General features: G+C 39.6%; 1 protein-coding gene across 3 annotated transcripts in view; it reads right to left on the bottom strand.

The window, feature by feature from the left end:
* SRGAP2 (SLIT-ROBO Rho GTPase activating protein 2) overlaps positions 1–26,093 on the bottom strand; it is a 335,545-nt gene that overhangs the window by 36,334 nt on the left and 273,118 nt on the right. For all 3 annotated transcript variants that reach the window (XM_049770931.1, XM_049770932.1, XM_049770933.1), the window contains exons 8-12: positions 21,299–21,400; positions 19,257–19,454; positions 6,278–6,362; positions 2,654–2,681; positions 821–845 (exon numbers count right to left, since the gene is read on the bottom strand). In XM_049770931.1, the coding sequence (XP_049626888.1) occupies positions 821–845; positions 2,654–2,681; positions 6,278–6,362; positions 19,257–19,454; positions 21,299–21,400 (438 nt within the window). The remainder of the gene's footprint in view (positions 1–820; positions 846–2,653; positions 2,682–6,277; positions 6,363–19,256; positions 19,455–21,298; positions 21,401–26,093) is intronic.

Below are 26,093 nucleotides of genomic sequence, written 5' to 3'. Positions count from 1 at the left end.
CATAACTCCTTGGGACTTGCATCACTGCATATTACCCAAAATATTTTTTTTATAGAAATACTCTTCTGAATTCTCTATTTACTCTCCATGCTAAATACCTACTGCATAGCTAGTATGAACTTAGTGATACAAAATAATTCCATAAAGTATAGTTTAGGAAGTTTGCTATTCAAAAAAGAAATACATCAATTAATTTTTTAAAAGCATAAGTGCTGTTTAGATGATCCATCGCAGTGGATTATCCGTACCGCTCTCTCAAATGTAACAGCAATAGCTACTCCAAGTCATGCTCAGATCTATGTGAAGATCACACACAAAATTGAAAAATGGTATATTTCTTGAGTATCAGTCCTAGATCAGACTTAATTTTGCATTTCAGCATGTTGTAGCAATACACAGAATCGCTACATCACCAGAAACAAAAATCTACAAATTTAAAGTACAAGTGTCAGATAAGGACTGATAAGCAGCTGTGAATTAATAACATATTAGTACCTATGTAGCAAGTATGGGTCTCTTTAGTGGCCTAGAAAAATGAAATTATGGACACTTCCAGCATAATCTCCCACAGTCAAACCAAATCTCTAGTATCAGGTAAGTAATAGAGATGAAAGGAACAATTCAAAAGACAATGACAATTCCAATTAAAGAAGCTGAATCTGTTGAGTGTCATAAAATAAACAGATCATGACTTGAATGGCATATTTCAAACTCAGGCATGAAGTCAGAAAAGCATTGTATCCAGCTCCTAATTTTGTGAATGATTGTGGGAAATAACCATTTTTATACCAGACCAGCCTGGCTCTTGATGAAGTCTTACCTGCTTTCTCACAGTTGAGCTACGCCTGTGTTGTCCCCACCAATCAGACAGAATTAATCCAACAGCAGAGAAGAAAAGAGAAAATGGAATTAAAAACACTTGTCTGGTAGTTAATGAAACTAGCCATATTATTCAACTTATTCCCCCGACCTCAAAGTGGTTAAGAGACTTATTGGTAAGTTGCGATCAATAAAACTTTTTTTTTTTCTTCAAATAATATGGAAGTCTCTGCAGTAAAAAATACTTTTGTTAGACTATAAAGGATCTATTAGCAAAGAGGCACTAGTAAACAACAAGAGGCTGTAGTTTCTCTCTTGGAAACCCTTAGGGGGAAAGATAAGAGCTCCTCCCACCCCCCTAAAGAATGGTGTGTTCAACTGGAAGGAATCTTGGCAATCCTCAGGCATGTTTTCAAGTTGTTTTGCCTCAGAAGCCTTTTGCTCCCAGGGACTGACTCAGAGACACACCACACCACAAAGGGAAGCAATGCTGCCCAGTTTTGAGAAGAGGGTGACCCAAGCTTTCTGTTCCTCTACTAGGCTGCTTCTGAGGAACTACTGAAATGTTCTTGTTGTTTTTTTTATAGATGAGGAAACTGAAATTTAGAGTCAAGTGTGGTGGCTCAAGGTTACACAGCAAAAACACTGTCCAAGGAATTTGAGCTCAGTTATTTTTATTCCCATGGTGCCTTCTTTAGCTGTATGGTTATACATAAACTTATACTATTGACAAGAATATATATTCCATAGAATCACATTATTCTGCTTCCTTGCAGTGAACAAGACTGGTATATTAATGAGATCTTCATTGTGATCCATTATGACAAAACGATGAAAGTCAACTGAAGCTATTTCTAAATAATGAGCCTATAATTGTAAATGGCCTCATGATTATTGTGTGTGTTGGCAGATATAAGTGGTTGATATAATGGGCTACCCCAAGGTCTCTAAGGATTCCAGCTCATTAAAACTATTTTCCCAGTTAAATCAGCACATTTTTAGTCATCAGAGACTGCTGGCCAAATGAATGCCTTGCTTACTGCCAGCTCTCTGCCAGCTCAAGAGTTTTCTTTCTTATAGCAGCACCACAACAGGGAAGAAAAATATTTGGCTGGAATGGAGCAGAAAGGATATTTATTATCAGGTGAGGGATTGCCTTTATTTTAAGTATTAAAAATACTTGATCAAAATGCTATTTCTTTATCTTCCTTCTCCGAATAAGAAAATTTCCTAAAGCCCTAAATATTGGAAGGTAAACGTATTGGCAAAAGAAAAAGTATTGGTAAAAATATTGGCAGGTTTAGGCCGGTGAGGTGGCGCTAGAGGTAAGGTGTCTGCCTTGCAAGCGCTAGCCAAGGAAGGACCACAGTTCAATCCCCTGGGGTCCCATATGGTCCCCCCAAGCCAGGGGCAATTTCTGAGCGCTTAGCCAGGAGTAACCACTGAGCATCAAATGGGTGTGGTCCCAAAAATCCCCCCATCCAAAAAAAACATCGGCAGGTAAATGTAGGTGACCAGGATGTTCCAGGGTAGAATATTTCTACTAGGTTGTAGGGTAGCGACACTGGGGAATCTAGGCTATTTCAGCAAAAGACTACTTCCTCCACTCAGTTCTAATCATCTTTATCTTGATGTCACAGAAAACTCTATTTCCATGTGAGGCCAAATGGGGTCAGCAAAGCAAAGGGAAGGAAACAAACTTGCCAAAGGCCACTCCCTTGCAAAGTCATCAAGAGCCTTTATAACTAACTCAGTTCTGGGCTCTCTCCCAGGCTGGAATATCTTTAATCTGGAGTGTCTTCACCCCTTCCAGGCCATTATAGGCCACACCTACCTGGCCAGACTGCAATCTGTCCGCTGACCTATTGAAAGACAAAGACAAAAAAAAAAGCACATGTTGAAGCAGAAAAGTGTAAGAGGGAAACTTGCTACTAGAACCAAGGTTCCCTAAGAAGCCACTGGTAGTGATTCATGGGCATAAATTGTTTATACCCCTTTTCAAAGCAGGTAATTTCTGATGCTCATTCCCAGGCCAACGACACTGACATGTATAAACATTAGGTTTGACAACTCTGCTTCCTAAACAACAGCAAGACAGATCATACTTTAAAGAATGAGTTATGAGGAGCCTACCCAGAAATTAAATTCAGATTTTTTTCTATGTCTTTCTAGTGGAGGGAGGGTCACATTTGCGTGGTACTGGTATAAAATAAATTCACTCGCTTGCTCACTCACTCACTCACACACACTCTCACACACATAGCTGAAAGTAGAAAAGGAAGAAGAAAATTAAGGAGAGGATGAAGATATAAGAGTCAAACCTATAGAGTCACACTAAATTTGGTTTGGTAAGGGTAACAAAGGTAAAATGAGAGTTAATGGTGTTTTAGAGACAGTGCTATCTGTAATATAAGAGAGGACCCTAATAATATTAAGTTTAATGGATCACAGGCCACTTGTGACAAAAGGAACTGAAAATTTTAAGGGTCATAAGAAGTATTTAAAAGATACATTTTTGGGGGCTGGAAAGATAGCATGGAGGTAAGGTGTTTGCCGTTCAGGCAGAAGAACGGTGGTTCAAATCCCGGCATCCCATATGGTTCCCTGTGCCTGCCAGGGATGATTTCTGAGCACAGAGCCAGGAGTTATCTGAGTGTTGCCAGGTGTGACCCAAAAACAAAAAAACAAAAACAAAAACAAACAAAAAAGATACATTATTCAGAAGTATTTTTTATGTATAAGAAAACATACATGCTAGTTTACACGGGCATTGTGAAACTATGTTGTTTTCTTTGAATTCACAGTTAATCAAGCTTGGTCTGTATTAGGGTCATATTGAATAACCCAAGGAAAATTCAAGTACAGGCCAATTCAAATTTTCTCCTAGTTGAAGACCAGTTCCTATACTCCTCTTCCATACTCTTAGAAAAGAAACTCTAACCTGGAGGAAATTTTGATGCAGGGCTTTTTCTTTCATTTCAAGGTTGCCTATAATTGTTGATTGGACAGAGTTTGGCTTAATCCTAGCTACATTGTCCCCACAGCCTTCTCCTAACAGAGGCTCATCACTAACGGCTCAGCTTTCGTCTGTAAAAATATTATTATGGGCCATTATTTTCAACATCTGTCCCATTTTCAGTCTGAAATATTTATACCCATCAATTATCCCTCTGTGGCAAGAATATAAGGTTCTTGCACTAGAGTGACAAATATATAAATGCAGGAACAAGATGACTTATACATAGAAAAAATCTTCAGCTATTGTTTTCCTTCTAGTTAGAACTTGTCATCTTTAGATTAAGGCAATTTGCAACACTAATGAATGGTCACCAACCTTTGCTCCTCCATTGTCACATAGTTGGAGCTTGCATGTGTGTTTGCAAACTCACCATTCAAACACAAACATGCACACCCGCACATCCACACCTCAAGGCCCTGTTCCCCACCTCACGTATGGACTATGCTTTTATTCTGGCAAAGAGACATTATAATTATGTACTTCAATATTTCTTGTAAAAAATATTCTGGCTTTCGTTCCTTTGATTCCTCATGGAGCAATCCAGAGTAAAGATTTTATATAAGCTAGTTTTTTGTTTGTGTTCATTTCCCCCATTCCTTCCATTTGTTGATGTGGTGGTAGTGGTTCTCCTAAACTTTGGTACTTATGAGGGGTTGCAAACTTTAGCTGTGTTACTCTTGGATACTTTAGTTGCAGTTATTTTTGGACTGCACTGCACAGTTTGGTGTGCACTGTGGAAAAAGTCATAGAACTGTACTCAGCATGTGCAGTGGGCGGAGATGGACTTGGCAGTCTGCACTGGTAGGTGCTTTACCAACTGAGTCCTTCCTTCCCTGCACAAAATTTGAATTAATTCAGGGCATAAGGAGAACAAAAGTTTGTTCAGGAAAAAGACTGTTCAGGGCAAGAGATGAAAAGGAAACAAAAATTTGGATTTTAATGCCCAAACTATCCCCTTGGATAGTAGGAGGAAGGAAAACAGAAGTCATCAGCTAATAGGTTTTTCTGTATAAGAGAAAATGTCTTAAAATAATCTTTATAAGCTGGAGAGATAGCACAGCATAGGGCATTTGCCTTGTATGCGCTGACCCAGGACGGATGTTGGCTGGAATCCTGGCATCCCATATGGTCCCCTGGGCCTGCCAGGAGCGATTTCTGAGTACAGAGCCAGGAGTAACCTCTGAGCACCGCCAGGTGTGACCCAAAAACCAAAACCCCACCCCAAAAAATCTTTATAAGATCAGAGACATTAAAAGTAAGAAAATTCATTATCTGGGAGAATTGTTTAAGGCAAAAATTGACTGTGTAGGATACTGATTTGAAAAATGGGGTAAAAATTTCTGGGACCCTGGGGCCGGAGTGATAGTGCAGTGGTAAGGCATTTGCCTTGCATGTAGCTGACCCAAGACGGACCTGGGTTGGATCCCCGGTGTCTCATATGGTCCCCCAGACCTGGAGTGATTTCTGAGTGCATAGCCAGGAGTAACCCCTGAGCATCACTGGGTGTGGCCCAAAAAACAAAACAAAACAAACAAACAAACAAAAAAGCAAACTTTGGGGGGACCAAGTGAATACTAGACAATTAGATTTTGAGCTTGTTGGAAAAATGATCAGGAATTTACTTAAAGGAACAGATCTCTATCGAAGTGCACAGTCACTCTTCTATCTTTAAGTGAGGGTGTGAGGTGGGTAAAGGCATCCCCAACTAGTAATCCCATTAATCATAGGATGCTGAGAGCCAGACAGGAGACTTGGGCAGGGTGCCAAAACCTCAGGGAAGCTTCTCTTTCAACTTCTTATTTGACAGCCGAGGAGAAAAAGTCCAGAAAGCCAGTTGACTTTTCTGTCATGCTACTTTCCAAGGCCTGGTTAGAATCAGGCTTATGAGAGGCCACCATCAACTAACTGAGCATCAGGGCCTCAGTATAGCCAAAGCAGAGAAAGAAAAGGCTGCAATTTTATAACTAGACCCTTTGAAATAGAATTGTTATTCCACCTTGAAGCTACAGAAAGCACATTGCTCACTGCTCTGACAAGCTCCTCTCCTTCTGAGGCTTGTCTCACCCCAACCTACCTTCCAGCTCCAGACTCAGATTCACTGGAGGAGCTAAAAGTTTTAATAAAATATCTGAAATGACAAATATATCTGACCCCCTTTCCTGGCCACAGTAGAGGAGGCAAAAGAGGGTTGCAGAATAGGTGCGCTCCATATAAACAAATGGCTGTGCACATTATTGCTTCATTAAGCATGGGGTTTTCCTGTTGTTAGCTGGACAGTCATCTGGGATATGGGCTTCCACAATAGACAGGCCTAGAAAAGGAATGAATTCACAGAACCAGACTGGGTAATGTAGCTTGGCTGGAAAGTGGGAGTTGGGCAATAAAGCTTGGGCTGGCTGCCCCTCACTGCTAAACCTCCAGTGGTGCTCCCATACTCACTTTCCCCCAGAGTTTTCTGGAGAAGATCGTGCTTGGCCTGTAATTTGGTGATGAGGTTTCTGCCCTCGAGGTATTCCTTCATTTTCTGTAAGGGAGGAGAAGAAAAAAAAAATCAGATTTCTAAAAAGGGGACAAATCAACAGTGATGCTCAGTTCTTCCCTCCCTCCCTCCCACCCTCCCTCCCTCCTTCCCTCCCGAACCTGGTTCTGTCCTGGCAAATGCCCTACTTCTGTGCTATCACTCCGGCCCCAAGATCATTAATTTCTGAGCCAATTTTAACCAGGCACTCCGGCCCCAAGATCATTAATCTGAGCCAATTTTAACCAGGTATATTTTTTTTATTGAAGAACTCAAGTATCTGGGCAGCTGCTGATTTTTCACTGAGTCTAATTCAGTTTTTTGGGGGACCCCCCCCCCCAATGATCACCATAAGAAACTTCTCCAGAGTGCTGCATGTTTCAGTTTCACTGCAGAGCAGCCTGGGAGAGAAAAGAGATTGAATCCAGTTCTTTGGTGTGAAGACACACACCTGAAAAATAGCCCGAGAGCTCATTTGGATACAGCCCATCACCCCAGGGCAATGCTAGTGGCAGGCCCAGCCTCTGCCAGTCCCCAGCTCAGCTGTCAGAGCATCTGTGTCTAAGACTCCTTCTCTTGTGGAGTCTGTGCTAAGTTGGAAGAAGCTGCACTCTGACAAAGAGGCTGCCTTCCCCGTTATGCATATTCTTGTGGACACACAGCCTACCAGTGCCAACCACAAGAGAAAATGACGTACAACATATAACAGCGGTAATCCAAGTGCACTTTCTTAATTGCTGTCTCTCAACACGTGCAGTGACTCTATTTGCCACCTAAACTCATTCATAAACTGAGTATATATCTATCATTAATAGATGTAAATCTATTTATGAATTTTTAGAGCAGGTTGGTATACTCTTAATTGACTCTCACAATGATACACAAGGAAAGACAGTATTATTTGACTTCAGGGAAGAAGGTATTAGATGAGCACTGATTATCTCCAATCAGTAAGGGATTGCTGTACCCAAATCTTTATACTCTGAGCACATGTCTTTTTCTTCTCTGCTATGGATGTTCATGGCAACCTTAGTTTGTCCTGCTTGTCTCCTGCTGCAAAGACAAGAAGAGTCTTCTGGGTCAGCAGTATGCCCAAGTCTAAACTGCTAGGCTGAATGGCCGGGTCCCTTGGACAACATCTGCGATGAATAACTCATGAGATGGTAGGATACAGTGAAAGTACATGAAACTTTCAAAAATAGAAAAGTTCTTTACAACAACAGTGATGGAATAGAACTACTAGAACTGTAAAGAAAGATGCTATCCTAGGTTTCATCCTATGACTCGTGCAAATACCAAGATCTCTAGTTAGAGGCCTGGTTCAATCAGCTACAATTGAGCAGAAGGTTTCCTGGAACCATAAGAAGTCCTTGGGGGGGGCCGGGCGGTGGCGCTAAAGGTAAGGTGCCTGCCTTGCCTGCGCTAGCCTTGGACGGACCGCGGTTCGATCCCCCGGTGTCCCATATGGTCCCCCAAGCCAGGAGCAACTTCTGAGCACATAGCCAGGAGTAACCCCTGAGCATTACCGGGTGTGGCCCAAAAACCAAAAAAAAAAAAAAAAAAAAAAGAAGTCCTTGGGGGGGGCCGGGCGGTGGCGCTGGAGGTAAGGTGCCTGCCTTGCTTGCGCTAGCCTAGGATGGACCGCGGTTCGATCCCCCGGCGTCCCATATGGTCCCCCAAGAAGCCAGGAGCAACTTCTGAGCGCATAGCCAGGAGTAACCCCTGAGCGTCACAGGGTGTGGCCCAAAAACCAAAAAAAAAAAAAAAAAGAAGTCCTTGGGGGTGTGAAAATGAGCGTGTACAGACCCTATAGTTATTCCCATGACAGTATGCTTCAAGGGCAGAGAAACCCTGTTAACTCTTAGGCCAGGGGAATTCCCTTTCTAATTTCCCCAATAATTACTGTGCCTATGCAAAAAAAACAATAACAAATAAATAAACTAAAAAACCTTGCCACACCAGCCCTCCTTCCTTTTTTCTTTTCTTTCATTCTTGTGGTTATTGTTGGTTGTTGTATTTGTTGCTGTGGTGCTTTTTTGTAGTTGCTGGTTTTGGTCTTTTGTTTAATTTTTCTTCTTTTGTTTTGTTTATTTTGTTGTTGGTGTTTGTGTGTGTGTGTGTTTGTTAGGTTTTCTTCTTTTTTCTCCTTTCTTTTTAAATTGATATTTATAACCTCTAGAGGGAGTCTTTCTAGTTTTTTAGTTTGTTTATTTGTTTGTTTTTCATTCCCTTTTTTTTTTTTTTCAAACAGAACCACATAACCTGCATCATCTTGTTCTGCCTCATAAATTGAGGGAAATAAATGGATGATACCAGAACCAAACAGTCGTATGAACATTGAGTAGAAATAAAAAATGATCAGACTCGAGTCCAGAGCGGTGGCGCAGGGCATAAGGCATATGCCTTGCGTGCACTAGCTTAGGATGGACCATGGTTTGATCCCCCGGTGTCCCATACGGTCCCCCAAGCCAGAAGTGATTTCTGAGTGTATAGCCAGGAGTAACCCCTGAGCGTCACCAGATGTGGCCCCAAAACAAAACAAAACAAACAAACAAACAAAAAAAGATTTGACTTAAACACCAAACCCAAAGTCAATGACAACTGAATCGATACCCAATCTTCAACAAACTATACAGAAAGGGAACCAGTTATACTAGCAGTCTGGGGGGCAATGGAGGGGGATACTGGGAACAGGGGAGGACAACATTGGTGGTGGGAATACCCCTGTTCAATGTCACTATGTACCTTAAATATTACTGTGAAAGATTTGTAATTCACATTGGTCACAATAAAAATTATTTAAAATAGAAAAGATCTGACTTTTTAAAAATAGGGGTCACACCTAAAGTGCAGGAGATGGAGTGTGTGTGGGGGTACTACCAGTGATACTCTTCCTAGTGGTGCCAGCCTTCAGCTCACATTCTAGTGCTTGGGCCTCATTCGGGGGTACGTAGGGGGCCATGTAGTGCCTGAACTCAGGGCTGCTTCAGCTGGCCTGTGCTTTGATACCTTGAGCCACCTTTCCAGGCAGTTTTAACTTCCCAATAAAAAGACTCTTAAAGTCTTAAACAAAACAGTATAAACACATAGTACACTTTTGGTTTTATGTCTAATTCCACTTAAGATGAAGGAAAAAAAAAAGAGGTTTAAAAATGTGAATCATAGGGCTGGAGTCAGTACAACAGGTACAGTGTTTGCCTTGCATGCAGCTGACCTGGGATCAATTCCCAACATCCTATATGATCACCAAAGATCACCAGGAGTAACTTCTGAGCACAGAGCCACATAACCTTTGAGCACTGCTGTATGTGCCCCCTACCCAACATACAAAAGAGCCATTGCTTGGACCATTCTGTACAGTGTAAACTTCAACCAAGAGCATATATTTCTCTCCCCATTCCCTCACCTCTTTCTCATAAAAACAAGCTAAAAACTTACATTTTCTCACATGTTTCTTGCCAGGTTCCTGCTGCACCCTGCAAACCACAACACTTTTCAGCATGAAAATTTCTCTTCATAGACGGTCCTTCTCTTCACAGATCCCACTGGACCCCAAATGCCACTTTGTCCCTGATATGTAGTGCCACACTTAAGCATATACACTCAATCGCTTGAAGAAAGAGTGAATAAGGATCAGTTTTACTTTTTCTGCACAGAAATTTTCTCAGCAAATATAAACTAAGCCCTTAAGTATTCCCCTAAATTCTAAATACAAAACCAAACCTAAGATAACTCTATCAGCTGCTTTAGCTGAGACTTGTTCTCTCTTCTCCTTTGTTCTTCTGTAAAAAAAAAATCTTCATGAAAATAGTCTCACCTGCCACTTTTCCCTTTCTATCTGCTACAGCTGCCAGTCCCTCTCACCGTGACAACCCCCAACCAATGCCTAATTGTGAGGTGGCACCGTACCTTATGGTCTAGATCTGAGAACCACGCAGGTAACATCCACTACCAACATCTAGATCATCACAGCCACTTCTGAAAGTATGTCCCAAGAGACTCTAATGAGTAAAATATTCACCAAGAAACTATAAAATACCTTTATAAAATAAATAAAAATAAAATAAAATAAAAATAAAATAAAATAAAATAAAAAACCCTTAAAATAGGACTAGATAACTTAAAACAGCTACAATTCTGAAGGAGAGTAATGAAAATTCCTTCTTTTCACTGTTTCTATGTATGAGTCCAGAAATCATTTATTTTTCACTCATGTTCACAGTTCACTGGTTAACTCTGGCTGTCACTTGGTGAACCATTAAAATAAGTAATAAGCTGATAAAGAGGTATGATGAATTGCCTTTTCAGGTTCCATTAAATGCTGAAGGAACAAGGACTGTGTCAAAGTATGACCTGCATCCCTAGTACTGGGGGGAATAAGAGCTAGAAGTGTCCCTGTCAAAAGGAGTGGGAGTTGGAAGGGAGAGATATGCAAGAGTACACAAGCAGGTTATGTCCCCATTCCCTGACCAGCCCTGCAGTCAGCACTCATTTGGAGTTGAGCTACACTGGGAAAAACCAGCTAACTTTGATAGTGAAACTGAGTTCGAAGACTAAAGACAGAATAGAACTGTTTCAAAAACAGCTGAAGGCAAGGGAGGAATAGGTGGTTTTCCAATAATTTATGGAATCTGGAAAAGAAGTTTAGGTATAATCTCAAAATCTCTTCCTTGGACAAAAGGGAACATTCTTCACTTTAAGTATGCTCTAATATTTGGCAATTAATTCACTTTGATTCCATTCCCTGCATCCTGCTTCCTTCATCAAAATCAAAAGTCTAGTATTGCTTGGAGTTTTACTCCAAGAAGGGCAAAGAACAACTAAAACAACATCAAATCCAAATCTTAAAACACACTAAACATTCCCACTTCCAACACATCATAATAAAATTGATATTCAACATTATTATGTGCAATAATTTCTTCAAAAGTAGAAGCAGACTAGTGGGTGCTTTTTTGGTCACTATAGGTCTTCAATTCAGTTACTGTGATCTCATTTATTTACTTCTTAGTAGTTTTTAATTGGTCACTAAGTTACTGGTAAGTTTTATAAATTAAAACATGATAATATAACAACCTTTCACCTGAACCACCATCCCTAACAAACATTTTAGCTGTAGTAAGATGAAAAAGCCCGAGTAGGAATATTCTAGTCCTACTACTTAATAATTTGTCTAGTCCTGAGTAAATCACTTAACTCCAGAGTCTTAATTTCTTTTTCTGAAAAATAGAGACACCATTTTTTCCAAGATTACTGAAGATGAAATAGGATAATAAGCATAACTGTGATCCTAGTAAAGGAGTTAATCACTGTGTTCCATGTAAATGAATTATCTAGTTATAAAAAAGCAGATAAAACTAAATAAATAATATATGAAAAAGTAGGATTTCCGGTCTTTAAAATGTTTACATAAGAATGCTATTTAAATTTAATTTTTAGTGCCTGGAGCGATAGTACAGTAATTTGCCTTGCACGTGGCCAACCAGGGTTTGATACCCAATATCCCATAAGTCCTCCGAGCGCACCAAGAGTAATTTCTGAGTTCAGGGCTAGGTCTAATCCCTGTGTGCTGCTGGATGTGGTCCATAACCCCTATTTCCCAAATAATTTTTAAAACAATCTTCCCTTTAAAAACAATCTTACCATGAGTGTTAAAATGCAGTGAATCTTGCTTATGCCTTAAATGTAGTTAGTGTACAGTCATGTAAGATTTTATCACAGCAGTGGCTGGAGCAATATTACAGTGGATAAGGTACATGCCTTGCATGACGCTCAGTCCTAGGCATTCCATATGCCCCCTCCCTAAATTCTCCAGATGTGAGCCCTGAGCATAAAGCCACGAGTAAGCCGTGAGCACTGATAAGCATGGCCCCCAAAAGCCAGAAAGTAACCCCTCAAAAAAAAATTCAAGGGACCTGAGCAATGGCACAGCAGAAGGGCATTTGCCTTGCATGCGGCTGACCCAGAAGGACCAGGGTTCAGTCCCCTGGCATGCCATATGGTCCCTAAGTCAGGAGCAATTTCTGAGTGCATAGCCAGGAGTAACCCCCGAGTGTCACCGAGCGTGGCCCCCCCCAAAAAAAATCTCACCACTTAGTATCCATTTAATGAATGCCTATAGAATACTAAGATAAAAAAATACTTGGAATCACCAGTTCTAAATATTGTATTCTAGAGCAGCATTTCTAAGCTACAGGCCATACAGACCCTGCTTCCATAGGCCCCAGTCATATTTCAGAGGGGCTACAGGTGAAAATAAAATAAATGGGGGGCGCAGCATGAAACGAGGGATCAAATAGCAAGGGAAGGGGCCCACAAGAAAAAATTAAGGTCAGAAGGGGCCCGGACTAGTGATCTATAATAGTGCTTTTCAACTTTTTCCAACCATGGTCCCCTTCTGATCTTATTCCTTAAAAATTCAAGTAGTCTAGCTTTATGTTATTTTATCAGTCACAATCCTTAACCCTTACCTATTTTCTCACTCATACATTATTGCCAAATCAATAAATAATATTTATTATTAGAATAATATGCCAGGCTTATGCAACTTTGATGAGAGCATTTTGCACAACAGCAAAAAAAAAAACAACAATTAAATAAAATCCACTTATACAATGAGTCATTAAAATATGACGTGTGGGGATCAATTATGACATTGAATAGAAATCTAACAGTCAGGTGGGGGCTGGAGTGATAACACAATGGTAGGGCTTTTGCATGTGGCTGACCCAGGACAGACCTTGGTTAGATCCCTGGCATCCCATGTGGCCCCACCAAGCCAGAAACAATCTCTGAGCGCATAGCCAGGAGTAACTTCTGAGCATCAGAGGCACACCAGGTGTGGCCCAAAAAACAAAACAAAACAAAAAACAAGAAAAAATAAAGAAACCTAACAGTCAGTAAAGAATTACAGGAGTATTCAAAGACATTTAAGGGAAACGAGAGAAAGAGATAGATATTACCTCAGGAGAAAGGTTCAAGAAGTAAAAATGGTAATGACAAATGATGTTACAAAGTAGCTTGAGAAAGATAAAGACTTAATCTCCTTTGGCCTTAACATGAAGTCTCTTAAGGGGGAACCATTGATGAACGGCATAGGGGCAGCAAGGGAAATTGTGCAGTCTAATGAATTATTTTATTTTTTAATCCATTATGGAATTGGAACATGCAAATTGATCATGGGAACCAAAGATTGGATATTTGAGAATAAAAGTAATAAATAAAATCACAAAATGAGAGGAGAGAATCCAGGGTTTTAGAAAGAATAGCATTAAGAGGAGAAATGTCCCTTTCTCCTGGAATAAAGGATTATTTTTGGAAGAAGATACTACCAACATTTTGATGGCATGATACAAATGGAAATGAAGAAACTCCTCCCAATGAGCAAGACAATATGCAGGTATATCAACATCTTTCTACTTCCATCATTTTTGTGGTTCATTCAAATATAGCAATATAATAATGAAATTATATATGTAGCATTACATAACATACAATATGTTATAATATAAAAATTCAGAAAAAAATATGAGGTAGGACAGAGACTGGCACACATTACAAAGGACAAATATAACCAGTGCTGGTATGGATATAATGAGAAAATGACTCTCATTCATTGCTGTTTGGAAAGCAGACTAGTCCAGCTTTTTTTGAAAACAATATGGACATTCCTCAAAAAAAACTAGAAATAGAGCGTTCATTTGGCACAACAATACAGCTCCTAGGAATATACCCCAGTGCTCAACACACAATGCAGAAAAGGCATTTGCACTCCTTTGTTTAATGCAGAATCGCCAGAATCTAGAAACAACCCAAGTGCCTAAGAACTGACAAGTAGATAAAAATATGGCATATTTATACAATAGAATAATATGTAGCTGTTAGGAAAAAATAAAGTAATAAAATTTGCTTATATATGGGTAGGTATGAGAAGTATAATGCTGAGTGAAATGAACCAGAGAAAAAGGGACCGACATAGAATGGTCATACTCACTTGCACGCCAGTATAAGAATAGTACCCCCAAAAATAATAGAGATAAGGGTCAGGAAGATTGGTCATTGGTAGGACAAAGTGGGTGTGAGCGAGTGTGGTTAGGACAGAGAAGGAATAGTAATGACAATAATAGCTGGAAATGATGACTCTGGACAAGAACTGGGTACTAGAAAGGAGAAAAAAACAATATGCATGATACACTTTCAGAAACAGTATTGCAAAGAGAGAAAGAAACAAAGGTACAAAGGTAGGATGCTACAAAAGTAGGATGGAGTAATGGGATGGGATTGGGGAAACTGGGGACATTGGTGGCCAGAAATTTGCACTGGTGAAGAAATGGGTATTGTAACATCGTATAACTTAAATTAATCATCAACAATTTTGAAACGGTATATCTCATAGTGATTCAAAAACACAAAACAAGGTAAAGGCTGGAGCTATAGTATAGGAGAGTATAGGAGGTAAGGTGCCTTGTACATGGCTGACCTGACATCCCATATATTCCTCCAGGCACCGCCAGGGGTAACTCCTGAGTGTAGAACTTGGAATAAACTGGAACATTGTTGGGTGTGATCCCAAAACAAGACAAACAAGAAAGGAGGTAGACCTTTGGGGACTACTATAAAAATAATATCCAAAATACATTAGGTGAAAAGGGAATGCAAAGAAGTTTGAGTGGGATATTTACTTCTACTTGTACTTCTTTTGTTTCATTACATTTCTAATCCAATTAATTGTAATTATTAAAGTGCTTAATATATTTCTGAAAGGATTCAAAGAAACTGGTTTCACAACCCAGATAGATGTCTAACAACCAATAAGTGGCTAAAGAAACTATGGTACATATATACAGCGGAATACTATGCAGCTGTCAGGAAATCTTCCTATACATGGATATACATGAAAACTATTATGTTCAGTTAAATGAGTCAGAGGGAGAGTGATAGATACAGAATAGTCTCACTCATCTCACTCATCATGGGATTTAAGAAAAATAAAAGATAGTATGGTAATAATACCCAGAAACAATAGAGATGAGGTTTGAAAGGACCAGCCCATGATATGAAACACCACAAAGAGTGGTGAGTACAGTTAGAGAAATAATTACACCAACATCATAACTAGACCATTATGATAATGGTAGTGAGTGAAGACAGGGAAGGATGGGGAGAAAAGATGGGGCCATTGGAGGTGGGAAGGTTGCACTGGTAAAGGGGGGTGTACTTTTTTTATGACTGACACCCAACTACAAACATATTTGTAATCATGGTGCTTTAGTAAAGATATTAATAAAAATAATAAATTATGACCCAGAAAAAAATTAAAAAGAAAAGAAAGTAGTTTCAAATCCTAGTGGAAGTAAGGGAAAGGGAGAAACTTGCCTTTCCCCTTATATATCCTTTATATGTCTCTATATAATAAAAATCTGTTTTTAATAATAACATAAAAAGCAATGAGAAAAATAAGACATATTTAGGTTATGTGTTATAAAAATGTTATGCAATGACAAGGAGATAAGGAAATTCTAATCATATTTTCAACTCAGCTCTAGTAAGGTGTAGAGGAAAAGATTGTGGCCTATAGAAAGGGGAGCAGAGTTTCACAATCAACTCTTGCTCTGGATTTGAGGTACTCTTTATAAAGCATGAGATGCTATGGAGATAGTACAGTGGATAGGGTACTTGCCTTGCACATCCAGGTTTAATCCCTGGCACTATATGGAGCCCCACTAGGAGAAATACACAGAGCCAGGAGTAAGTCCTAAGCATTGTTGAGTATGGCCCCCAAAAGAAAACAAAATAAAAATTCACATGAAAAGTTTTACTAGATTAAAAGAGAATGCTCTAAGATTTAAAATTTTATAAGTATTTTTCTGGGACTCCTGAAAACAACTGGCCTTTATATTTGTAAGACATGTTTCAAATTTTCAACTGATGTCATATGTGTAGACAACTCTGATAACAGTTGATAACGGTCAGAAAGCTCTCTTAGATACTAGGGTACACTATCTAGCTATTAAAGTTATGACCACGACCTTTACCTAAGAAGAGAGTTTGCAGGATGCACTACCCAGTCAATTTTGAAGGTCAGAAGCAACATTTTCTGAGACAAGAGAATGAAAAATGCTTATCTGTAGTTGTGTTGATTTTGGGAAAGCTGGCAAAACAGGGTCAGATTGCTTACCATGCACACCCCTTCTTTTGAATGTCCATTTCACCACACACACACACACACACACACACACACACACACACCCCTTTTTTATCATGAAAATAAACTATCTGACATATTCTAAGTACAAAAATGATAAAAATTTTCTCGTAAATTTGTACTATACAAGCCCAGACCAAAAAATGCTTCATTTAGCTAGAGAAATTTTCACATAATTTTGATAAGTAGCATTATTGTCACAAAAGACAGGAAATGGGTTACACACTACCAAGTGTACATGAACAGAGGTGAAAGTGTGAATATTATTGGAGAGATCATTACTGCTCTTAATAAAGATCAACTTTGAATATTAATAGGATAGCTTTATTAAAACCAGAAAGCAATACTGATAGTGTGAAAAGCAGATATTTATATTAAAATTTATTTAACAACTAAAACAATAAACCAGAAATATTCTGCAATGTAAATAGATTGATATTTTTCAAAGTTTCATATCTATGCAGTCCAGACAGACCGTCAAACAATCCTATTATTAAAAGCCTCTAAAGAGTGTTCAACAGCCTCCTGAGATTAGGAAGCTTGCTTGGGACAGTGGCATAGCTTATACTAGAGGCAAGAAAATCTCTTCTGTCTGATCCCATTTTGTTCATGCTTAAAGCTTTTGAATATTATGCACTTTCCTCAAGGAATGCCATTTCTCCCATTTCTTAGTGTGGACCACTCAATTACAGTCAACCATAACAATCACTTTATGCATAGTATTTCTTAACTCCTTTAATCCTGGTTGCCATTTCCTATGTATGCATTAAAAATGTTTTTTTTTTTTTTTTTTGGGGGGGTCGTGATTTTTGAGTCCTTTCTGGTGATGTTTGGGGCTTCTCCTTCTTCTTAGGAATTACACCCAAATGTGGTGCTGGGGATGGGACCTGGGCCTCCTACAGGCAAAGCATGTGCTCAGTATTTTAAGTTATTTCTCTGCCCTCATATGTATACATATATTTAATTACAATGACAAAACTCAACGTTGTATTTACTTAGAAGTATATACAGTGAAAATTAAAGCTCTCTCTTCATATGCCCAATCCTTTCATCCTTCTTTTCCATTTTATACTCAGCATTTCCAGTTTATAAAATAGTATCTGGCACATAATAGATCTATAATAAATAGCAATGAAAAACTTCAACAATGATGACTGAATAAATAGTGATGGTGATATTAAATGACTATATTTGCCAAATACTACAAACCAGGCAATATGCTGTATAATTTGCCAAAATGAGTAAATGAGTCAAATAGCATTCCATTATTTTTTTGTATAAATTTAGTATTTTGCTCTATATTTAAAGAACGTTACAATTAAAAAATATCAAAATGAGAGCAGTAGATTCTAAAGCAGAATGTAAAGCAAAATCCCTCCTCCTTTTTAATAGGTTAAGAAAGAGCTTTATTGCTAAAACTAGCAGGAAGGTGGAAGACTCAACTCCTCAAAGTAACCATCTTTAATATCTCATTTTTATGAGAAAATTACAAATATATGGTTGCATATGTGTTTGTAAATATATAGCAAAAGTCTGTAAAGAAAACTATCCCAATATATTATCTGTAGATATTGGGATTATGTATTACTTTTATTTTCTCCATTTTGCTTCTAAATTTTATATATCTAACAAGTTTTTCTCTGTAGAATAAGAAAGAATGTAAATGAATAATATAGTCAAATCATTCTCTTCCAACAGTCTCCTGCAAGATAAAAATAATCTTAAAATTTTTTAGCTTAAATAATAAAAAATCATATTTCTCTTTAAAAAAGCAAATCACTACTGTTCTTAATGAAGAAAGGGCAGTGTTCAAAAAATTAGTTAGAAGAAAAAAAGACATTTTACTGCATGATTTTCAATCTTTCTTGAAGTAAAAACAAGTTAATTTCTATCATTCAAAATTAGTATGCATATTGACTGACTACATTTCATCTCACATCTGCAAACAATTTTTCCTTTCTTGGTTGTCAGAAGATTAGGAAATTAATTTTATCCATACAATAAATCCTACTTGGCAAGCTCATAGTAACTTAATTATTAAAGGCATTATCAAAGATACCCATGACCTTCTAATGGGATATTCTAATGGGAGGTAGGGCGTTTGCTTTGCATGCAGAAGGATGGTGGTTCAAATCCCAGCATCCTATATGGTCCCCCAAGCCTGCCAGGAGTGATTTCTGAGCGTAGAGCCAGGAGTAACCCCTTAATGCAGCCGGGTGTGACCCAAAAACCAAAAAAAAAAAAAAAAAAATTCAGTATGTATTTCTAAAAGAAGACTGGAATATATAAATAACAAAATAACAATGTTTTGTAGTTCTTTGTAATGCCACATACTACTACATGCTCCTTTTAACTTATGATTATGAAAATTTTCTGTCACTAAAATGATGACTATCATTTAGAAAAGATCACAGACTTTTAAAAAGGAACCCCACAAACACTGAAGCTAAACAGAAGACTGAATGTGGGTGTTCGGATGTGACCTCAAAACAAACAAGCAGATAAACAATATCTTCCTTTCTTTTTGGTATCTATAAAAAAAGTAATCTATAGATGTTTCAGTCTTAAGTGAGTTGTTTCTGTACAGTGCTAGTTCTTAATCTAGATTGCCCTTCAGACGAATGACAACTCTGGCTCTCAATCTCCCTTTGTGCAACAGAACCTACTGATACTCTTCAGAAGCCAAGTTCCCTCACCGTAAAATAGAACTGCTCTGTCTCCTGTTGGTTGGCTCTCCTCTTGGCGATGCTGGGCTTGCTCATGAACGTTTCTGAGACTGTGGACTTGACTGACTCCATAGAATTGCTGTATTGAAAGCAGTCAGACACATCAAAATCCTCAACTGTTACAATGTCTTGAATAGTCTGCAAAGTGGCCTCCATTGTCTTCTTTACCTGCCATGACAAGGGCCAACATAATGCATGAGAGGTAGGTGGCAAGATAGGTGTTAGAGAAGTGGGAAATGAGGAAGGGAGTAGACTGTCAGAAAGGTCCGACATTCCATCTTCTAGACGTTCTAAGTGAGGGATAATCATGCCATAAATTCTGCTATAAAATGCTTCCCTGGGGCTATAGAGATAGTATAGTATAATTCTTCATGCCCAATCTCGAGGATAGTATAATAGATAGTATAATTCGGAGGTGGCAAACAAGTTCGATACAAAGAGCCAAAATTTTAAACTGTGAGAGTCAGAGAGCCACACCATGCAGTGACCTGACAAATCAGACAAACACACAAAAGCATATAATTTTAATAATAATATGTTAAACACATATTGCATTTTGCCATTTTGAGTGAGGGTAAAAATCCTGTTTGCCACCTCTGGTATAATTCCTCATGCCCCAATCCCAGGGAGAAAGGGGAAACAGGACTAGAACAGGGCTGCCAGAGGAAATAATACAAACCAAGCTGGAAGAATAAAATGGGTTTAGAGATTCTTCTACCACCTGGAGAGAGTGAAATCAGCTGGAGCTGGGGTTGTAGAATAGGACCACCCCCATGGAGGTGAACAGATTGGGGTAGAGAGTCTATCCAGAGGTTCTTCCTCTCTAGGTGAGATTTCTATATAAAGAAGAAGCTACCTTTGATCAGGGTCAAGACCCCATCTGGGGTTGGATCCCCAGAAGATCATATGGTTCCCAGTGCCCTGTCAAGAGTAAGCTCTGAGGGTAGGGTCAGTAGTAAGCTCTGAGCACAGTGGGTTTGGTCCCAAAACAAAATATAAAACTGTTACCTATATTCTACAATAAGTACATAACTCCTTTATGCTACACGCTCGACCTAGCTCTATTATTAGTGTCTATTAAAAAAATCTAGGGATAGAGTGGTAGCATAGTGGTAGGGTGTTTTTCCTTGCATGTGGTTGACCTAGAATGGACGCAGATTTGATCCCTGGCATCCTATAAGGTCCCCTGAGCCAGGAGTGATTTCTGAGTGTAGAGCTAGGAATAATCACTGAGCACCACTGGGTGTGGCCCCACCTCCCAAAAAATCTAACATTAGTTCTAACCTTAGGGGAAATGCTAAGGGAAACAAATTTAAACAATTCCAGTATATAAAGAGCTAGTCCAGCAATGTTTCAATTTCTATTTCATGACCTTCAAGAAATAATTGAGTCTTCTCTAGTTGTAAACACTTACACTCACTTAGTCCTTTCTGATCTTGTGTTAGTATGACTTACTGAGATGCCAGGTAAGATGTCATAAAAGTTCAAAAGAAGATGTCATATTGTGTTCACCAATAACAAATTATAAAGCTCTTTTGAACTAGTTGCTGAAAGCAAATACACAGGTTTTCGAAGAAAGTCATCCTTTTGGAAGAGGACAGAGATGTTTGAAGTGTTAGTCAGAGAACTTTTATTTGCTTGAATAATCTGGAAAAATTCAGGCATGAGGGGGTGGTTTCAGAGACACAATATTGTTCAAACAGCTGCCAAATGCCATTTTGATTAAATGTAGAAAGAAGAAGAAAAAAAGCATTTTGCAAAAGCTCAAAATAGAGTTCAACTTTTGGCAATCCAAAAGCAACTTCCTGCAGTTCAAGGGCAGGATGTAGCAGGGTGGTGGTGGTGGTGGTGGTGAGGGAAATCCAAGCCTACATACATTTGGCTAGGAAATGTTTGCAGAAGCCCGGACATTCTCTACATGTTCCTTCCACCTGCTTCCCGATAGGCAGCACCAAAAGTTTCAGCAGGGAAACACAAAGGGTAGCTCTGATCCTTGTAGACAGGAAACTCACCTCTTCATTCTCAATCTTTAGGGTGGATAAACGAGACTGCAGTTGTTGGCATCTCTGTACCAGCTCACTCTGGACAGGTTGCTGAGCACAGAGCTGGGAAGCCTGACAAAAGAAACCAATATCAGGTCAGAAAGAGGACAAAGTTATTTTAAGAGTTCAGTGTCTTAACACTGATAATATCACTATAACATTAAAGCTAGAAGGCATAGTTTTAAAGCCAAAGTATATGTACCTCTTTCAGCACCAAATAACACATGAAAGGAAAGGAGAGTGAAGTCTGTTTGGAAAGAGCTGGCCTCTTTTTGTAAACTAATTTTAGGCTGGTGCTTTGCAGGGTCAGGTCTCATGGGGTCCATGGAAGCTAGAAGAGGCCAGGAAGTACTTTGGGAAGTTCCAGCTCTATATACACAATGCTTTGGCTCTATGAGCATTTCCTGTTAGGTGGCCAATAAGCCACCTCTCTGGCCCCTTCTTCATCCCATCCTTCACTAGAGTGAAGAGAGAAGTAGGTTAGGAGGCTAACTTGCTGCTGTTGGCAGCCAATGTCTGTTTATGAATCTGGGCCATGCATAAGAGCTCTGAGTCAATGAAAGGCACTGGGAAGTCAGAAACAAGCCCATAGACATGTACATCAGAGGGTCCTAGAGGGCATGAAATCTGGTATAACTTAGCATTTTCAAAAAACCACCCTCCTACCATAGCAATTCACCAAATCAGTGTGAGAGAGTCTGGCCTTCTCTAAAGAATCACTGCCAATAATGTTCCTTTGGGTGAAGGGATAGTGGTGAGCCACACTCTGAAAAGAGCATGGTTACGGCATGTACATGATTTCATCCATAGTCTCCAGAATAAGAGAGTAGAAACAGAAGGCAGGCAGTTTTTAAAGCAGAACCTATATGGAGGCAGCTCCTATCATTTTGCCATCAAGAATGTGTCACTGTGTCTATAGAGAGATATTCCAATAATATAGGCCTCTTTCTTCCTCAGCAATAAGTGGGTACATGATCAGATTCACAGACCCTTTTCATTCTTGAAAAGACAAACTCTCCTTCATATGGAAGGGGCTAGGACTTCACATTGTCTTTCATGGGCTTTCAAGCAATCAACTGGCCTGATCTACTTCCCCAACTGAGAGATGTCCTGAACCAGCTCTTAACATCTAGTGAGAGCTGACTTCACTCTAGTTCTTAGATTAGCAGACACAATGGAGAAAAGCTCAGTGACCAGGATGGGTTTGTGCCAAATGTAAAACTCTCTGACTGCCTGATGTCACCAGTCAGGCATTTAGAGCTCTACAAGCCTCTGGGGGCACCAAGAGTAGAGCCAAATACCTCCTCCTCATACATCTGATAACACGTGGCATCAATTCATGTGCTGAGCACACCAGAACAACAGTCCTTATGAGGCATTGGCCAGTTTCAGGGCTCCAAGTCAAAATGCCATCCGAAATTTGGCTGTAGTTCAAGGACTTCCAGGCACATTTCCTTCTCATTGCCTCCAGTCTACAAACAACCCACACTCACAGGCTGCAGGGATTAAGAAAGACTTGTCTTCTCATCTTTTCTTTTCTTTTTCTTTTTTTTTTTTTGGTTTTTGGGTCACCTTTGGCAGCGCTCAGGGGTTCCTCCTGGCTCTACACTCAGAAATTGCTTCTGGCAGGCTCGGGGAACCATATGGGATGCCAGGATTCGAACCACCGTCCTTCTGCATGCAAGGCAAATGCCTTATCTCCATGCTCTCTCTCCGGCCCCTCATCTTTTATTTTCAACTCAGATGAAGGCTTGGCTAGAATGAAGAAACTTTGCAAGACCTAGGAATGGTCTTGAGCCCTTTTATGGCTTAGCCACTGATTAACTATATCATGAAAAAAGGAAAATCTGGGCAGAAGAAGAAACTGTTGATGTTTAAAGTGACCTAGAACTAGCAGGGAAGAATCATTGAGGAAAAACTACATGCCTGCCTATTCCTTTAAGCCACAGCTGAGCTGCTGATGCATGCTTTGGCAACAGTGCTCTGCCAGCTCGTCAGGCTGCAAGATAATACATTCCAGCTGTGTTCTGGGGTATGGAAATAAAGTTCTGACAGAGCTAGGAAAGGGCCTGAGCACTCAGGCCTTTGGATTTTCCCCTTCCTAGAGACAAGCTACTTGGATCAGAAGATTAGTAAAGACCAGAAAATGTATCACTCCACTCAATCATTGATTTCCACTGATTTTTGAAAGAGAATTTTAGTAGCAGCTGGAGAATGATCTTGGAAGGCAACTTTGACTAGAAGCCAGGAAAGGTGAGGAATGGAACTTCCTGGGGGCTTGGTGACACACCTTCCACTACTCTAATTGCATGTGCTGCCATCTCACTTTGCCATCTGTTCAGAAGCTGACATTTTCTAAGTTGTAGCAATAAAAACAAACTGTAAATAGCTTGGGTTCCCCCAAAAAAGGAGAGGAAGAAATCATTTCCACATTTTTATCTTTAGTCTTACTCTCCATAGTAGGTTACTGATTGACAATGAATCCTTCAGTTCGATTATAACAGCTGTCACAGGAGCAGAATTTTGTTTTGTTTTGTTTTGTTTTTGGATGCCACACCTGGAGATGCTCACGACTTACTCTTGCCTCTTTAATCAGGAATTACTCCTAGCAATGCTTAGGGGACCCTATGGGATACCAGGGATCAAACCCAGGTTGGTCATATGCAAGTTGGTCAAACATCTATCAGCTGTACTATATGTTTCTCATGGAGCAGAATTTTCTTTTTTCCTTTTTTTGGTTTTAGGGTCACACCCAGCAGCACTCAGGGGTTATTCCTGGCTCTACGCTCAGAAATCACTCCTGGCAGGCTTGGGGGACCATATGAGATGCTGGGATTCGAACCACTATCCTTCTGCATGCAAGGCAAACACCTTACCTCCATGCTATCTCTCTGGCCCTGGAGCAGAATTTTCTAAAGTAACTGGATTCTAACCAATAGTACCAATCCTTGTAAAGGACATTGCAATTTTTTTTTTTTTTGGTCACCCAGAACTCAGGACCTTGCAAAATCTTATATTATACTCTTCTTTTTTTTGTTTTTTGTTTTTTTGTTTTTTTGTTTTTTGTTTTTTGGGTCACACCCGGCAGCGCTCAGGGGTCACTCCTAGCTCCACGCTCAGAAATCGCACCTGGCGGGCACGAGGGGCCATATGGGATGCCGGGATTTGAACCACTGACTTTCTGCTCGCAAGGTAAATGCCTTACCTACATCTTTTGGTGACTTTTGTCTACTAATAGGACCATTCCATTCAATAATTCAGGCTGTGGGTCAGAAATAGCACAAATATTAAGGCATTTATTTGTAGTGAACAATGGTTCCTCTATGGTTTTCTGAGTACTGCCTGGAGTACTAAACACAGAGCCAGGAGTAGACCCTGAAAACCACTGGGGTGGCCCAGACTTTCCTCTTCTAAATCAACCAAACAAAAACCAATTCAGGTCATGTACTTTAAATGGAATTGTATCCATTAAGAGGAGAAAGCATGCAATCTGGGCATCAGTCTACCCACAGAAGATATCTAGCTACAGTAATTGACTTTAGGGATAAGCATCACTCATGGAAACACATGATATTCCTTGTGGAGCTTCTAGAAAGAACCCAGACACTCATTCTTCTGATTTCAACCTACAAGTAGATAATTCTGGAAATAAAGTCACCTTGTCCCCACAGGATAATAGCCTGGGTATAAAGTCCACAGAGAGAGAAAAATAAATTTTTTTTTGTTTTGTTTTGTTTTTCTTCGGTTTTTTTTTGGGCCACACCCATTTGATCTCAGGGGTTACTTCTGGTTAAGAGCTCAGAAATTGCCCCTGGCTTGGGGGAACCATATGGGATGCCGCGGGATCGAACCGCAGTCCTTCCTTGGCTAGCACTTGCAAGGCAGACACCTTACCTCTAGTGCTACCTCGCCAGCTCCAGAAAAATTAAATTTTAATAAGATTACGGCTTCTAAATCCAATCAGGCCTATAGATCTGATAACATGCCAAGCTGTATTATATATATGCTCAAATCCTCCTTCTGATTGAACCAGGACTTTAACTGTTGGTCTTTATTTTTACAGGGATACAATCCAATAAGGTATGTATACAAAACCTTCAGAAAGAAGGTTTCTGAATCAAAAAATTCAGAGTAATTAAAAAATAAGAGGAAATTCTCATTTCTTCCACATTTTTAGGCCCTTGGTGTCTCTTTCTATGGACTTGTAAAAAGACCAAAAGAGATCTCCAATACTCATGTTTCTAGCCAACATTAGGGTGGAAAAATAGTACAAGAAGTAAGGCACTTGCCATGCATGCTGTGACCCCCATTTAATCCCCGGCACTATTTATGCACCCTGATCACTTCCAGGATTGATTGATGAACACTGCCAGGAATGATCCCTACATACCAATGGATATGGTCCAAAATTCCCCCCACAAAAACAAATAAACATATTATCCCTGTATATTGTTGTTCTTTTCAAAGATGCCTGCTCTTTATGTTCAATACCCAAGTCAAAATTCCTCCCTTCCTATAAAAAAAGATTAGGATTTACCATTAACTCTTACTTCCTTCAGCCTCATCATTTTGTGTGCTGTTCCACCCTACTGCTTCCCTTTATACCATACATTTCAGAACACTTCTGCCATTTTTTCACCTCTTCTGATCATGCTGGTCTCTTTGAGGACTTGTTCCCATTACTAACTCTCATGGTCCCCAGAATAGCACCAGGAGTGATGCCTAAGAATCACTCAGTGTGGGGCCGGCGAGGTGGCGCTAGAGG

The sequence above is a fragment of the Suncus etruscus genome, chromosome 3, assembly GCF_024139225.1.
Source record: "Suncus etruscus isolate mSunEtr1 chromosome 3, mSunEtr1.pri.cur, whole genome shotgun sequence".
Lineage (NCBI taxonomy): Eukaryota > Metazoa > Chordata > Mammalia > Eulipotyphla > Soricidae > Suncus > Suncus etruscus.
Note: the sequence above shows the minus strand (reverse complement) of the source record. Positions and strands in the feature narration are given on the sequence as shown.